The 16,754-nt window shown below is 38.0% G+C and overlaps 1 protein-coding gene across 8 annotated transcripts in view; it reads right to left on the reverse strand.

The window, feature by feature from the left end:
* Positions 1-16,754, reverse strand: part of cadps2 (Ca++-dependent secretion activator 2) — a 162,104-nt gene that overhangs the window by 34,403 nt on the left and 110,947 nt on the right. For all 8 annotated transcript variants that reach the window (XM_056271902.1, XM_056271894.1, XM_056271898.1 and 5 more), the window contains 6 exons: positions 15,690-15,801; positions 15,103-15,242; positions 10,341-10,407; positions 9,704-9,812; positions 8,659-8,865; positions 5,550-5,686 (listed from right to left, as the gene is read on the reverse strand). In XM_056271902.1, coding sequence (XP_056127877.1) covers positions 5,550-5,686; positions 8,659-8,865; positions 9,704-9,812; positions 10,341-10,407; positions 15,103-15,242; positions 15,690-15,801 — 772 coding nt within the window. The remainder of the gene's footprint in view (positions 1-5,549; positions 5,687-8,658; positions 8,866-9,703; positions 9,813-10,340; positions 10,408-15,102; positions 15,243-15,689; positions 15,802-16,754) is intronic.

The following is a 16,754-nucleotide window of genomic DNA, read 5'->3' on the forward strand; positions in this document are numbered from 1 at the left end:
GAAGGATACATACACATGTATGTATGTCAATGTATGTATATTTATACATTACTACATTAAATATGCACATTTTTCTCTAAGACTCCTAAATATCCAGCTGTATATATTATAACTCAGGAAAAAAAAAAGGGGAGTCACAACAATTTTCTTTAATAAACATTTGTACAGCATGTCTTTCATTTGATTCACTCACATTACATACATCAGCATCATTCTCGCAGTAAAAAAAAGCATATTATTAAGTGACTCAAGAGAGTCAATTAGCACTTGCATTTGGTGAGTGTTTATTTTGGACTTTAGATAAATCGTCTAATAAAAGGCATACAACATACACATGTTCTGTATCTGAAGGCCAAAAGCAACAAGCACCACAGTCAACAGCGAAGAAAAAGTTTTTTTTTTTTTAATGCCGCTGACCCCAGCAGGACCTCCGTAAAGTCAAGACATTCGTCAAACGTACACCCGTACCTAGTTTCTCCTCGACAACACTGCTACGCTAATTGATCTCGAAGTGTCTAATTTCAGCACGCCTCTCATTTCACGCCAAGACACACACACAAAAAAAATCCAAACCGCAGCGTGCGAGACGAGCTCTCCCGAAAAAAATATTGTTAAAAACACCCCGTCTATTTCCAACATTTAAACAAACGAGTGCAAGGTTAAGTGCAAACAATTAATTCATAGGCAGAAAAGTCACACGTAATGCAGGCGGGTGGAGATCGCCGCGAGGCTCCTGTTGCATTCATTAGCTCATTCATCCCTCACATAATAACTAAATTAGGCATGAATCTTACAAACTTAATTAAGACGCCTTCTCTGAAGGAACGTTAGCAAATTAACACTTTGAGGGGGCCGCTCGCCCACGAAGGGCCGCGAATCAAGGAGAACTGCGATGTCTGAGACGTTCACAGGAGACCGGCAGTCACGAGGGAGCGTTGCACGCGAGATACCGAGACCCTCTGACCTCCCGTCAGGAGCAAAGACAGCAAGCTTCATTAAAGTCCAGTGACGCACGATTCCAACAAAGCTGATGTACGGTGTATTTTGAGACGCGTGCACTTGATAGCTCGGTCTCTTCGTCAAACGGTCTGTCTGACCTAGATGCAAACCCGCTCTATTGCTATTTGCATTACTCTAAATGTCGGTTAAGTGCTTATATATGACAGCCAGACGCCTTTCAAACCTTTCAATATTTACAGATACTATATGAATACAGTGTGTGCATGATGTGTTACACAAGAAGCGTCCAATCTTGTAATCTCAAAAGTGTGTTTTCCCACAGTCATATGCATAAACTCTCAATTTTGAGTAAAAATTGGCTTTGGTGAGTAAATAAACTTGAGTTACTCACCAGTTGGCCGCTAACTTTATAGACATACAAACCATCTACTAAAGGAAACATCTGTCGAGCTTTCTGACAACTTTGACCTCTGGGGAAAATTTGTCATTAGAAGTTTATCTAGGAGGGATTTTTTCTTTCAGAACTTCATCTGGTGACGCATATGTGGAGTATTTAAAAAAAAGTAAAAAATTATTGGTGTAGAAACCATCGTCACTCAGATACTGCTAGTATATTTCACACATAATTACAAAGAACTGCCACTTAACACGTTGAATTAAACGTGAAAGACTGAAATTGCCTTTTTCTTGTAAAACATACTCCAATAATCAGTTTTATTTACAACTGCGAACAATATTTGTTTACATCTAAAATTAAAATATGAGAAAAAAATCTAAAAATCTCATATATGATGATGCAAGTGACACAATGACCCGTGCACCGTCACTTAACATGCAATAAAATGCTAAATCCCAATATCATATGGACAAAGCACAATAAAAATAAATGTTTATGACTATAAAAAAAAATAAAAAATTGGACCCTTAAATTTGAATCTCAACAATAACTTGTGATGTGCAAAAACGTACTTAATTAAAATGTAAATAATTATAATAATTTAAAAATGATAGATAAAAATAATTGTATGGAGCCAGTGGAAATATTAACTTCTTTCCCAACTAGGCCAGCAAAAAAAAAAAAAAAACACATTTAAGGCCTGAGCAACCGCACATCTTTCCACTTTTTCCCCCCTTCAACTTTCTTCTTTGTCACAGTCCGTCTCTTCCCGTCTTGGTCAGATCTATTAATATTGCACCATTCAGGGCTGAGGCACGGTGGCCCAGCGCCGAGCCGAGTGCCACAAGATGTTCCACTCTGGCAAACAGATGGCCTGCTCGTGTCTTGGCTCCTACCGCTCAATTAACCGCTAACGACCGACTGAGACGGCAGCAGCATCATCCTAACCAACACGGCCCAGTCTGGCTCTCAAACACACACACACACACAGAAGGAGACTGACGACAAAACCTTGCTTGTGGACGACAAAACCAATTTAGTTTTTTGGCTTAATATATATTATACAAGAAAAGTTCACTAAGAAAAACAAAAATAAGTTCTGTATGGTATAAACTGGATTTTCTAAATCAGTAAATGATAAAAAAAAAATGTATTTCTAAAATAATTATTTATATTATTTTTTATATTATATGATTTGAATATATATATATACTCTATGAATGTATTGTTGCCACAGAGTAAATAAATGTATACAGTCATTATTACACACACACACAACTTCAGAAAATTCGCACTTCAGACCTTCAAAAAACAACAACATTTATTTTAATATAATTGACAAACCAACTAATAAGTCAACAGCCTCTCCTGCTGGATTCATATGCGTCTCTTGTGTGGTCAAGGCTTGAATCACTTTATTTCCTCCAGTAACTGACAGTAATAGAAAGCTTTTTATGGACCATCTATAGGCCATTATGGCTTGTTAATAAGGGCAAGCATGGAGGAGTGTGTCACAGGGAGAGTGTGTGATTATGGGATGGAGGGTGAAAGGGATGTGAGTAATTATATTAAGGTTGGAGCATGACTGCTTATCACGGTCCCTAATTTGAGGACACATTCACAGCCTGAACTTTTTGATTGCAAATATACACTTTTTCTTTTGGAGTCACTTCTGAGGATGCACACACAGTCCAAGGAATCTAGTGTTCACATTCCCTGTAGTTACGAGGAAAGAAAATCCAAATATTGGTCTTTGAATCACCAACAGCTCACTGAACCTAATCCCTGTATCAAACGACAGCTGACGCAAAAAAAAAAAAAGTTGAGTCTTACAACAGCATCACTTATTGATTTTCCTTCAGGCCACTTTTATTGATTGTGAGCTTTTTTGGAGTAAGCTTGAAAATCTGAGACTTGAAGGCTAATATATAATATAATAATATACATATATGTAATATAATATACTACAATTATCTATCTATCTATCTATTTATCTTTATATATATATATATATATATATATATATATATATATATATATATATATATATATATATATATAAATCTGATTTCACACTACATTTGGGATCATACTGAATCAAACACATCAAAAATATTTTGTATATATATATATATACATACACACACACACATATACACACAACATTTTTTGATGTTTTCGATGATCCCAAATGTGGTGTGAAATCAGATTAAAACCAGATTTTTTGTTAAGATTGGATTTCAAGTAGTTTTTTGACAAACTTGTAATGCCATAAAAATGTACATGTGCTTACATTACAATAGCAACTGATCCAGGTAAACAGATATTGCCGAAACTGTCAGAACAAACGGATCGGATTTCATAAAGATTGCAAAAAACCTCATCTGAATCCAAAGATAGAGAGGACTGAAGTCTGTTTTGATAATATATATATATATATATATAGTCTATATAAGACACATTTTGTAGTCAATCATATAGTATGCATGTGGTCTCCTGGAAAATCCGTTCCCCCTCCGTTCGATTCCCTGAAAACAGGCCCACTCCCCCACAGATGTCACATCCCAGAAGGCATGGGAAAAGCAGCACATTCAGGTGGCTTTTGTGGCTCCCTTTTAGCTGAACACAGAAGTTTGAACAAAGGCTGGGGAGTCTTTACAAAGAGCCAAACGCAGACAGAGTCATTCAGAAGCTGAATGGATAACAGAAGGTGCTCACTCGGAGCAGGTATGGAGCGACAATGAGAACGAAAAGAGAGATGGTGGGGTGGGGGTGGACAAGTGAGGGTGTTAACAGCAAATGGTAAAAAACGATATATATATATGGGGGGAAATATATAGGTATATATATATATATATATATATATATAATTTTTTACCATTTGCTAATTTATATATATACAATATATAAATAACACAATTATTCATTTGCACCATTGGCTGTGTACCTCCACCCAACTTGTAGTCCATTGTGGACTATTTACCCGCATATGTTCCTAACGCCTGTTCCAATTTCATCACACGCACACAGGCATAAACAAACTAACTCAGTCCCAGCAGGGATCTTTTATTCAAGGCAGTAAATGGAGGAGACGGGATGCAAGTGGATGGTTTTCCTATTTGGGTTGTATTGATTGGAAGTGTTTATCCCTGTCTTAACCGTGAGCCCTCACTCAGCCGGAGGGCTACATCCCTCCCCTTCAGTCATACAGTATAAACCCCTCCTCTATTATACTTTCACCAACACATCACACACTCACTTACGAGCAGGCACAAATGGAATCAACAGACTTTATGCTAATTTTGCAAATGCATTTAAAACGTTCTCATTTTAAACCAGACAGAACCCAATCTATTCTTATGAATCAGTTTCTTTTTTTTAGTAAATCAAAGCCGTACAGCACAACCAGTGTAGTCTAATCAATTCCTGAACGAATGATTCTTATATGCCAGTTCATTTTAGTGAATCAAAACCACTCAAAACAACCAGTGTAGTCCGACTTCTGAACAAATGACTCATATGAGCCGATTCTTTTTAGTGAATCAAAACTATTCATCACTACCAGTGAAGTCCAAGCAATTCCTGAATAAATGATTCTTGTATGTCGGCTCGTTTTAGTGAATCAAAAACATACAGCGCTACCCAATGGAATCCCAGATGAATGATTCTTACCAATAAGTTATTTTCAGTAATTCAAAACTACACAGCACTACCAATATATTCCAAACAGTTCCTGGATGAATTATTCTTAAGTAATTTTAGCGAATCAAAACTATTCAGCGCTACTAGAGTAGTCCAACTGATTGCTAAATGAATGGTTCTTGAGTCAGTTCTTATAAGTGAATCAAAAACATCCAACACAACCATAGTAGTCCAGCATCCAAATTAATTAGTTGTATGAACTGGTTATTTTCAATTAATCAAAAACATACAGTGCAACCAGTGTAGCCGAATCGATTCCCAAACAAAAGATTCCTAACGATTCCTAAACAAATGATTTTTTTTAGGAGTCAAACACATACAGCTTAAATTTGTATTATATCATCACTCGCCAATTTTCCCCCAAATATTTCTTTCTCAAGTCCATAAAGTAACCAGAATTGTTCAGAGGACCCGCTAATAAAAACACATCATATCATATGCGTGATTGTTCAAATAACAACACCCAGATTTGTGCTCTCTCTCAGCTCACCAGGCAGGAAAAGGAGTCGTTCATGCGATGTGTGAGTGTGTGTTTCTGCAGGACGAAGAACAGGCTGGTGTGGTCGAAGTTGCAGGGCATCGCAGAGATGAGCTCCTCCACTCCCTGTCTCTGAGTCTTCTCCAGACCTGTGCCAGAAACACACACAGTCAGAAGTCTGGCACGCGCTGGCGTTTGTGCTGGGAATCTTATCCCCACCATAAGAGATGGCCAGTTAATGCCCGTTCGTGCTGTTAATACATGAAGACATTCATTAGAGCAAAGGGGGGGGAAAATGTATATTTCAAAGAATTTTATACATACTACTATTCACTGTGACGGTTCACACCTTGAAACGCTGTGTAAAAGACCACAATCTGTGTTTGGTTACACAGTCTCCATCTTCGTACACATCCCGAGTGTTTGCATTTCACCTCTTTTGGCCAAAGCTATGCTGTGAAACTCAGTTTTCCACATTTCAGCTGGCAGGCGCTAGGGAAGCGTGGCTGTAAACTGCTGTAAAATATTAGCACTTTGTCCACATGCCCACATAAATATCGGCACCAAAGTGCTCTAATTTATCAATCGAACACCCCTTGCATTCAAACCGGCATTCAGCCTTTTAAAATAAAGGGCAGATGTTCGCTAAGCTACGATGGGCTGAATGTCCTGATCTTTAGCGCATTAAACGCTGTGTGGAAACAGCATATAAACAATAACGTGCGACTCCCGAGCACTTAAAGCAATTTTTTCGGTGGCTGGTGAAGACAGGTGAGTTGTATGAAAGTGATGTCACTCGTTCAGCCCGCGCTGATTGAGTCTCGACCTTGAGTAAAAGGAGCGCACCTTTGTGAGAGCGCTGTAATTAGGAGGAACGCGAGCGCACGTTCGCTGACGGTCTGTCCCGTTTTGCATTCAGACTTCCTGACACGAGGAGATTGAATGCGGGAGAAGAAGAAGAAGAAAAAAAAGCCGACACGTTGGGCATGATGCAAAGAGGCCGAGGGGTCAGGGCAAGTCAGAGAAAGAGGGAGAGGAAAGAAAGACGCGAGGCAGAAAAAGCAGGAGAAAGCACTAAAAGTGTGCCCAAGTTCATTTCCAGTCCTTTCACAAGCGTCCTCAAAATGGGCTAATGGGAGGTCTGTGAAAAGCCTAACACTCGCTGGCGGCGTGTTGAGAGCCCACATGTGCAGAGCGAGGGCCTTCGCTTCTCAAGGACCACAAAAGACCAAGGCTTTTGAGACACATCTCCTGACGCCTCCATGGCCAGCGGCACCTTCTTGAGACGAGCATTAGTGATTGCTTTTATTAACGCTGCCATTTCTGGCATGCCAACGACTTCATATTGATGGGGAAAAAGCCCTGTACGTGCCTGGAAGCAGTGTGGGCATTTGTTGGTTCCCCCCCCCAAAAACATCACTTGTTGGCTGAGCAGAAGTACGATCTCCAATCGACAAGAGTCGGCCCCATTGTCCGTCCCTTTTAATTCGATGTAGGTCATTTTACATTCATAACATCGAGAAAGGGACAGAAAAGAGACAAAAGGAGATAAAGAGGAGCGAGACGTGGTATTGATCCACGTTGCGAGTCTGACGGATCGGGTTTGACAGGAGCAGCACATTGATCCGTGTCAACTTTAAGTTAGCGCTTTTGTCCACGGACAAGTGGACGGAGTCAGAGCGGAGGGGGTGCGTCGTGTTTAATCCCAGCTGAAGGGGCCGGGAACGTGCCTCGTGTGCTTCCCGGTCCAGGAGTCACGTCAGCAGTCACATCCATCTGACATCTCCCGACAAGGAGGACGGGGAGCTTTATGACAGGTATCAACTGCGAGATCGCAGGTACGGCCTGGCGGGTCGCTTCAAGTGAAACCAGCCAGAGTTGGGAAGACTAATGAAGCAGGACAGGACATCGGTGTTCACACGCTTGGATATGAAACCCGAGCCTTTGACGTAAAACACAGATCTGTCTATGAGAGGACGCCGGTCACCGCTGAGTGTAAGGCAGTGAGACAGCTCAATGCTGAGATCTGTGCGAATCAATCAATGACAGGAAGTCCAATGTCAGGGCGAGTTAATAACTTCACGGACTCGTGAAGCGAAACATGCTGGATTTTGTTAACAGGCATCAAATGGGTCTGGATTTTTGAGCTTTAGGTGAATTCGTTGGATGGCATTTTGAAATTCGTTTTCAACACACAATCTGTAAGAAGTATTTCTGAAAGAATGCATGACCTTTTAATTGGCCGAATACCAAAGTTATCAGTGGCTTCAATGGTATTCGCACGGTAAGAACAGACAACCGTGCTGTGTCCGTGATCTGACAGGCACTGAGGAACTTCTCCATGCTCTTTGTCATACGATTCGCCATCATTCGAGGTGCCTTTTGCATCCAATTTCGGAGATATTAAAAGATGCATCAAAAATGACTGTGTAAGAGACCTTGAAAAATGGTTCATGAAACTCAATGACTGCGCTCGCAAAGTTGTGAAGTCGAGTGCTGATGCAGGCTTCAGGAAGACACTTTATTCATAACTCAAAAGCCATTTTTTTTAAAGTTTATAATTACCATCAGTGCTCATATTTCATACATATGACTAGATGAGATTCTATCTAGTTTTAAGGCGTGTTCCTTAGCACTTAGATAAGGTTCTGCACTAAATGAATGCCCTGTAGCTCTCAGAGCGGTTCTTCGGGAGAGATAATGATATAAACCTCATTCGGCTCACTCCCTGTTTGTTGAAAGTGAGCAAACTGTAGCATTTCAGTCGTGTAAAGGTTCCTCCTTTCACTCAGCAGCAGTGTTTGGGTTATTCAAGCCCCCCGCTGACATTTGTTTAGACTGTGTCTGTGCAGCGGCCCAATGGATCGATGGCTGGCCACCACAACCTCCAATTTCAAAGTCCATTCAAGAGGGGACAGCTGAAGGTGGCAGAAAAAGAGCCCGCTTTCTCTTCATCTTTACACATTCGTTTAGCAACCTTAGGAGGTTTTAAATTTGAGCATTAAAAAAAACGTTGACGTGTCTGAAATCAAGCAGAACACAATGTATTGCAATGTCATTTGAAGATGCTTAGTAATTAAGATCATATTAGCATCTGAGAGATGAATAAAAGATAACGTACTGAGTAAGGACACAGGGGCATCTTTTTGGGCGTTTCCTCCTCTGCAGTTCTGCTGGTTCTGGGCGGGCGCTAGTGGTTTGTAGGATTGGCCTGTGGCGCGGTACATGGCCTGAACCCAAAGAGCGCGGTCCTGATCATCATTGCTGGCGAATACCACCTGATCACCTTCTCGGACAGCGCTGAAGAACGCTCTACCCCCCTGAAGACCTGCAGAGATGTTGTTGTTGTTGTTGTTGCAAGTTGATCCGTATCAGTCAATTCAAGAACACACTGCTAAGAAACACTGATATACGTGTGTTTTTGTTGCTCAATTTATGCATCTACTACACATATAATGTCTTGCTATAATGTGTTTTGTTCATTTGATGCTGATCTCATAAGTAAAACTGCTTTATACTCTGATAAACATGTAAAACAATATATATATATATATATATATATAACAAATAAATTAATGCGTTTTAGATTTTTTACAGAACACCATGAAAAACATCTCAATTATTTGGCCAGAATTGTCTAACATAAGAATGCTGTAGAGATTTTTTATAATTCAAAAATAAGATGATCAATCTAAAATATATTATTTTAATATTATAAAATATGTTATAAACATCTATTAATGTATGGATGAATTACCATGAGATTATAAATATGCATTTATAATCTACAACACATTACACTGTAAATATTTATAATATATCTTTTATTTTTACATATACCGGTAAATTATAAAATGATAAAATCAGTTTTACGATACTCCCATGTCGACTTAATTTGCACATTATTATTATTACAGCATATTCTGAATCTATAAATGCTGTTTCCCCCTTATTTCGTTCTCTGTAATTAAACAGATTCTGGTTTTCTTCAATACTTCATACCCACGTCATTTATTTCTTTCAAATGTAAAATTCTAATTTAAGAGAGGGCTCATTGAAATTTATTGTAATTATGATTATTCATCCAATTTTGAAATAAGTAACTGCGCACAGAAGCATTTGACGGAGTTCCTAAATAACTGGTTAGTGTTGAAGTGTGTGTGTACCTGGCTGCGGATCGGAGTAATCTACCGTATACCCGTCCAACTGCATCAGCTCATGCGGCTCAGACTTCTTCTCCCGGAAACTGCACATGGCAAATGTGTACTGACTCACCTGAACAACAGAAGACACAGAGAGAGGAGATTTTTTAACAAAAAATAGAAAATAAAACATGAAATTTTTACATTTTGTGCATGGATGAATTGTGGTATTCTAATCAAATGTACTAAATTTTAAAAAATGATTACGTAAATGTTTACGCCAACAGAAAGCCATATTGCTCGCTCTTTGTGTGTGTGTGTGTGTGTGTGTGTGTGTGGTATTCATCAAATTAAACAAGACAACCTGATGATTCAAATGATACCAGTTCCGTCGTTCTCTTGTAAAATATTGTAAACAGAAGTGTCTGCCATCACCTCTGGAAGATGGTGGTTATGTATGATAGTGATTTGCCTTATTTTTTTTTTAAAACCAATGGTGTTACAAAACTAAAATAAATAATACAAAATGAGTTTTCTTTTGGAAAAACTAATTATCTATAAGTAAACACAAAACGCATGAAAACGGTTAAAAATAAGTGCTTTTCCCCGCAACAAATGAATTCAATTGAAATATATATATGTAATTAGGATGTCAACCCACCTGAACAAGCACAAAATATCTCCTCTTCCATCGCTTCCACACTCGCTGGCCTAAAGCGTAAAGATACCTACAGAGAAAAACACATTATGAGTGTCATGGATAAATCAAATTGACATGAGGAAAAAATAATCATGTTAAAAAGACCATAATTATCAAGCCAAGGTATAAAACCCATATAGGAAGTTGCTGCCATTCATTAATTCACAAAAGCCTGAATTCTAGCATGTTCACTGAATGACGGAGAATCGCAGGCTATTGATTAACACACATTCTTGAAAAGATAACAAAAAAGAAGGATGTGTGCAGAAACATGGGTGAGGTGAAATCAATTCTTCATAAATGGACACATGGGGGGAAAAAACAAATCTCCAGTCAAGGTTGAGGGAGCAGCGAGTGCATGGAAGCGGGCCAATCCGGGTTAACATGTGGCAGAGGTAATCATCCACTTGTGAAAGTGATTTTCAGCTCACTCTCCGACACCTTTCTGATACACATGATCCCATTTAGATGGCAACAATGGCCGGCAAACGGTGGGCAGGACGACCTCCGGGTGAACGCAGGCACTTTCCAGCCGACTTCGCCTCAGATAAATAATAATAATATTAAAAAAATACACAACATTGGTTTGATTATAATGAAAAAGTTCATGTTATCTACACTATCTATCAGCTGTGTAGATAAGAACCAGTCAGCGGGTGGAAAAGAGCTGCAATAATAGAGCTTTAAAATGTTTGACGTGATTAATTCAGACTATTTAATTTCACACATCAAGAAATTAACGCGACATGGTTGTATTATAAATCATAATTGCATAAAACACACTTTAAAAAGGGATCAGTTGACTTAACTTAAAAAAGTGCGGAATCCTGTAGCCTTAGCAATAAACTTTATGCGCAATTGAAAAAATTTTGTAATGTGAACTTGTGAACAATTACACATAACATAATTTTTTCAATTACGCACAAAGTTTATTTAATCATTTTAATCCAACAGGTTTCCTCACTTTTTTTTATTTTTAAAGTTAAGTCAACTGATCACTTTTTACAGTGTTGCTAAATGAAACCACTATGTTGAATCAGACTGTTTGTAGGCTATAAAAACGATTTAAATCGCGCCGGCCTGTTCTCAGGGTCCACTAACAACCGGGTAAAGTCAATAGGTTTGTCACTATAAATTGCACAATGCACGTTAAGATACTGATTTGAGCTTTAAAACATAATACAACTGTTAAGCTCACAATTTATGCCAATATGACTGTAAAAAGCTAGATTAAACATTACCATAAGAAAGCTTCCTTAGATGTTATTACAACGGTAGCAGTGCCCCCATGTGGTTGAACGGCAATAATGCAGATTAAATAATTTGGGCCTTGTTTGTGAAACACAAGCAGAATGGATTTCTCTGTGGTGTAAAAATAACCTGTCATTCAATTTAATGCCATAATAGACATTAAAAAAACGGATTTGCGAATAATTTGCATAGAAATTAAAAACATTGGTAGCGCTTCCTTTTACAGTACAGTACTTACAGTGTACTTACCTAGAAAGTACTGGTTATTTAAAAGGTAAGTACATGGGTTAGGGGTAGGTTCAGGGTTAGTACCTAGTTATTACCCAGTAATTATAGTTAATAAGTACATAGTAAGTACATGGGTAACAGGACTGTAAAAGGAAGCGTTACCAAAACATTTTACAAGCAGAAAGCAAATAAAAAACAACTATTAGATGAAAAACTCAATTTTTAAAATTTGGCAAGTAATTGAAATAAACATGATTGAGTACTAAAATAACTAAAAATGTAATAAAATAAAAAATAGAAGCACACGTCAAAATTTCCCAAACTGAAATTAAAATAAAAACTTCAAATATAAAAGTTTTATTTAAAAATCTAAATAAACATTCTTATAGTATGTAAATAAAATGAAAACAACATAATCTTATTAAACTTTCTGTCTTAGCAATACGTAGTATAACAAATGTCAAGCAATGACACAAATTAATGAGTCACAAATGCAATGTGCGGTTGTAACCGAAAGGGAAGGTTAAAGAAGATTTTATGAGAAAAAAATGTGAATGTGTAAAAAGGGCTTTAATGTGAGGCCTGGCCCTCAAGCGAATGAGGGCAAAGATGGTTTTAAAGGGGTACAAAGAGAAGTACAAGAAAAAAAGGAGCATGGGGGAGAAAGAAAGCGGGAGCGAGCGTAAGTGAGACAGAGACAGACTGATCAGACTAGAGCTGGCAGCTCTCTCTCTCTCAGGGCCATGCTGGGTCACTCCACAAAACTGAATGCCTCCCAATTCTTCAGTCGCTCTGCTGATAAACAGATGGCTTCTTTTAATGGGGTGTACTCAACCTGAAAATCCCGCTCCCTCTCTTCCCATGCTCTGGGACAGTCATCAGGTGTTTGTTTTGGTGGACGTGAGTGGGTATATGGGCAATTGGACAAAACCTAAGACTGAAATGGTATGATTTTGGTCTTGCAAATCTCAAGAGACCTGTTGAAGAAATCAGATATTTGTCTAACTGGAAAATTGAAATAAAATGAACTATTATGTGCAATTCATTTCATTTAAACTTTGCTTTGGTTTGTTTTGGTAGGTAAAAAGTAATTTACAAAACACTTATAAACAAATTATTCATTTCATATTTTAATTAATATTCAATGTTTTATATTCATTTTTTTTGTTTACTTATGTTTAATGCAGACACATTTGTATTTAATGTTTTTAATGTAGCTATTTTATTTGAATGTTCATTATTACATTTTTTTATTTGAATTTAAATTTCATTCAACTCTTTTATAAATACCAAATCTAAATTCTTGACCAGAAAAACAACGATAAATTCATTTTATAATGCTCTTTATTCATTTATGTTTAAATGTAGCCATTTATTTGAATGTTCATTTATTTAAGTTTTAATTTGAAATCTGTTGTTTTCCTCCATTGTAATCCTGCTGCTTTTATAAATATCAAATCAGAATTTTTAACTAGAAAAATAAAAATATGTAATGTTTTCTTTTAATTTTGGGTTTACTTGTTGCCAAATATTTATTCAAATGTTAATGATGCTTTTTGAATGTTAATTATTTCATTTATAATCAGTTTTTCCTCCCTTGTAATTACCAACTCTAAATTCTTGACCAGCTAATTATAAATAAATTCATTTTATATTTTGTTTAATTTGATTTTTTTGTATGTTTAATGAGTATCATAAGGCCGAACATTTTTCTGAAGAGGAACAGGCTGAAATTCAAGTCATTATTCATAAAAAATATTACACTAAATAAAAAGAGGGTAAAGTAAGCAATTAAATGTTGTATAAAATGCCACAATCATATAAATTTGAAAATCAACATGTCTCAGCACAAACGTTTGCACTATCTGTGTGAGAATGGCCTGGATCTGTCTGAGCATGTAAATGGTCCTCGTCCTCTGCAATGTCTTGTGTGATCTGCTAAAGAGGTAATTCCAGGTTGAAGAGGCTTCTGCCAATTAGGACAGGGCTCTCCGGGAGCCGCTCTATAGAGGAATCACGCAGGGCCTCTGTGTAATTAGCAGGCTGATGGCACTGATATGACCCCTGACCCCGTCCCGCTCAGGGAAGGACCCCAGCAGCTGGTCCCGCACATCTTCTCTGCTGCTATACTCACTTTTGGAAACTATGAGTGAAAACCAACAGACAGAAGGATCCGATTTTTTGTCATAAAATGAACTAACATTTACAATTCATTCGATTAAAAATATGCTGTTTTGGTAGGGAAAAAAAGTGTGGAAAAAAGTAATTTACAAATAAATAATTCATTTGATATCTTTTTTTGTTTACTTATGTTTAATGTTGCCAATTTCTTAATGTTTTTTTTAAAAAATGTTGCTATTTATTTAAATGTTCATTATTTAATTTGTTATATGTTTTTTCTTCTTTGTATTTTCAATGCTTTTAAAAAGATCAAATCTGACTTCTTGACCAGCAAATAACTTTTTTTTTTTTTTTTAATTTCTTTTTTACTTATGTTTAATGTTGCCACATTATTAATTGAGGTCATTTTATTTAGCTATTTATTTTCATTTTCATTATTTAATTTTTATGTCTTATCGATGTCACAGATCTTTACGGGATGTGTGTGAACGCATGCACAGATTCCAGAAAATCATTGGCAGTGTGAATGAACCAAAATCAAACCATTCCAGGACAAATATGTATTTTCCGGAATCTCCGTGTGAAGGGGGGTAGATAGAGCTAGTTTGGGGGATTTTATGAATAATCTTGTGGGTGTCAGTGTGTCAGACAAGATACCATTTCCTGAGAGACTCCTGGAAGTCCAAGTAAACTTAATGTGTGACATAAGTGGATTCACAAGAATCTCAATAAATGAAATCTACAATCACCAGACACAAGATGGCACTATAATCATACTTTTCCCAATGTACCTCATTCATGTAAACTTGCTTTGAGCTGAATGGGTTTTGGGGTTTTTTCTTACTAAGAAAAAAAAAAACATTCAAACAAATGCTAAAGAAATTATATACAGTATATATTATCATTACAAGTTTACCTAAGGACTTATTCATTCTATATTTATATAATAATACAGATTATTCCCCACATGTGAGAAAAGACCCTTACATTATTAAAGAAATGTAATTTATCAATGGAATTTCTTTATAGTTCTAATGTGTGCATTGTTGTCTTATATAATATAAACAAGCAAGAACATATTCAGATCCTGGAGGTCAGAATATGAGCATCATTATTGACGTACCCGCTATGCTTCATGTTGGGGGGCTTGTCCATGCGGACCGCCAGTTTGATTTTCAGATCCACATCTTGGCTGTTCTTAGGCACTACCATCTTGTGAAACTCTGCCGTTTTGGGCCCGTTTGTGGTGGGGTGAAGGACCACCTAGACAGAACACCGTAAAAGAGAGAATAAAAAAGAGAAATGATTAGGACTGATACACCTGGATGGGCAGCTGGAGAAATAGGTGTGAAGGGGATGACGGGAGACGAGAGAAAAAGAGGGTTACTATCGGAGAGAGACGGCAGGAGAAAACGGATGGAGGAGGTGCAGTCTGTTTGGTGCGAGTCTCTAATGGGGAGTCTCCATCTGTTACTGTGGGAGCGTGAGCCCTAATGATTAGAGATTTCCCTCGCCTGTAGCTCGCTTTCCCCCTCGCACACATACGGACACATGTGCACGCACATCACGGTTCACACACACTGTGTGCGGAACATCTGTTCCCGCAACATCAGCTAATTATTGAGCACATTGTGGAGATTGAACGCAGAGGAAGTTTGCAGTAAACCTCGGTGGTGGACGGACAGACAGACAGACACACACTTGTCTTACCCTGCCCAGCTCTTTGTCCTCCAGAGCCAGGACTCCAGTGCTTTCGGTGAAGAGTTTGACTTTGACCGCGGGCAGGGGGTGTGTGGTGGTGAAATCTCCTTGTGTGCCCCACCTGTAGCAGAAGAAAACAAATCAGCCGTCACAATAGGAGACTTCATTTTGCATTCACCACTTCTCCAGACCCACAATGGAGTGCCTGCTGAATATTTCCTGTCTTTATTTGATTCAATTAGTATGTGGGATGGTAAAGTATCTATTTGTTTTTGTGAGGAAGTGCTTTTGTTATGCATTTTCCCCCTCAGTGTTTACACTGTTTGTTCAATGTTAAACAAGTATGATATTCATAATAAGGTTCAAATTAAAGTTTCAGTATATTTTTTAATTACATTTAACGCCTTTCCGATATTTATCCTTGTTTTCGCATGCCCAGTTGCAGTCTCTTTTTTTCTGTAGCCCCTCCAAAGTCTTTTGCATTTTACACCGGGTGAGTCCATAGACAGTATAAGAAATGGACAGAGCCATCTCATTGGAACTCAGTTGAGACAGTTGAAGCCCATTTTTAGCGATTTCTGAGCACTTCCGTTCCTGACGCGCAGACTCAAACCGACTCAAACTAAGCTTGATGACGTGAGCAACCTGTCTGACAGACGTTAATCTTCTAGTAGCTGTGCGTGAAAATTGCCAACGTTAATCTGGCAGAGACGGGGAACTTGAGCAAAGAGTTATTTGGCGTGAGTGAGCAGGAGTAAGTATTCCGTTGCTTTTATGGACTCATTATCTATGGGCTTCTCCCTTGACGGGACGTCCCCCCGATTGCTGCGAGCTTCTCCTCCTGTCTGTACGGTAATTTCTGTACAGCGCGACAGAGAGTCGAGTGGTTATGACGCAATCGTTAGCCTATTTTTACTAAAACTGTTTCTACGGGGCCATAATGTAACATAGAAGGTAATGGAGCACTTTATACATTGTCGTGTTTCTTTAGAAATAAATAATGGACAAATGGAGTCTTTAAACGCCTCAGATGTAAAGTTATTCGCTGTCAAAGTGACGCCAAAATGAATGGGA

This window comes from Rhinichthys klamathensis, unplaced genomic scaffold (genome assembly GCF_029890125.1).
Source record: "Rhinichthys klamathensis goyatoka isolate OS25496 unplaced genomic scaffold, OSU_Roscu_1.1 h1tg000328l_1, whole genome shotgun sequence".
Classification (NCBI taxonomy): domain Eukaryota; kingdom Metazoa; phylum Chordata; class Actinopteri; order Cypriniformes; family Leuciscidae; genus Rhinichthys; species Rhinichthys klamathensis.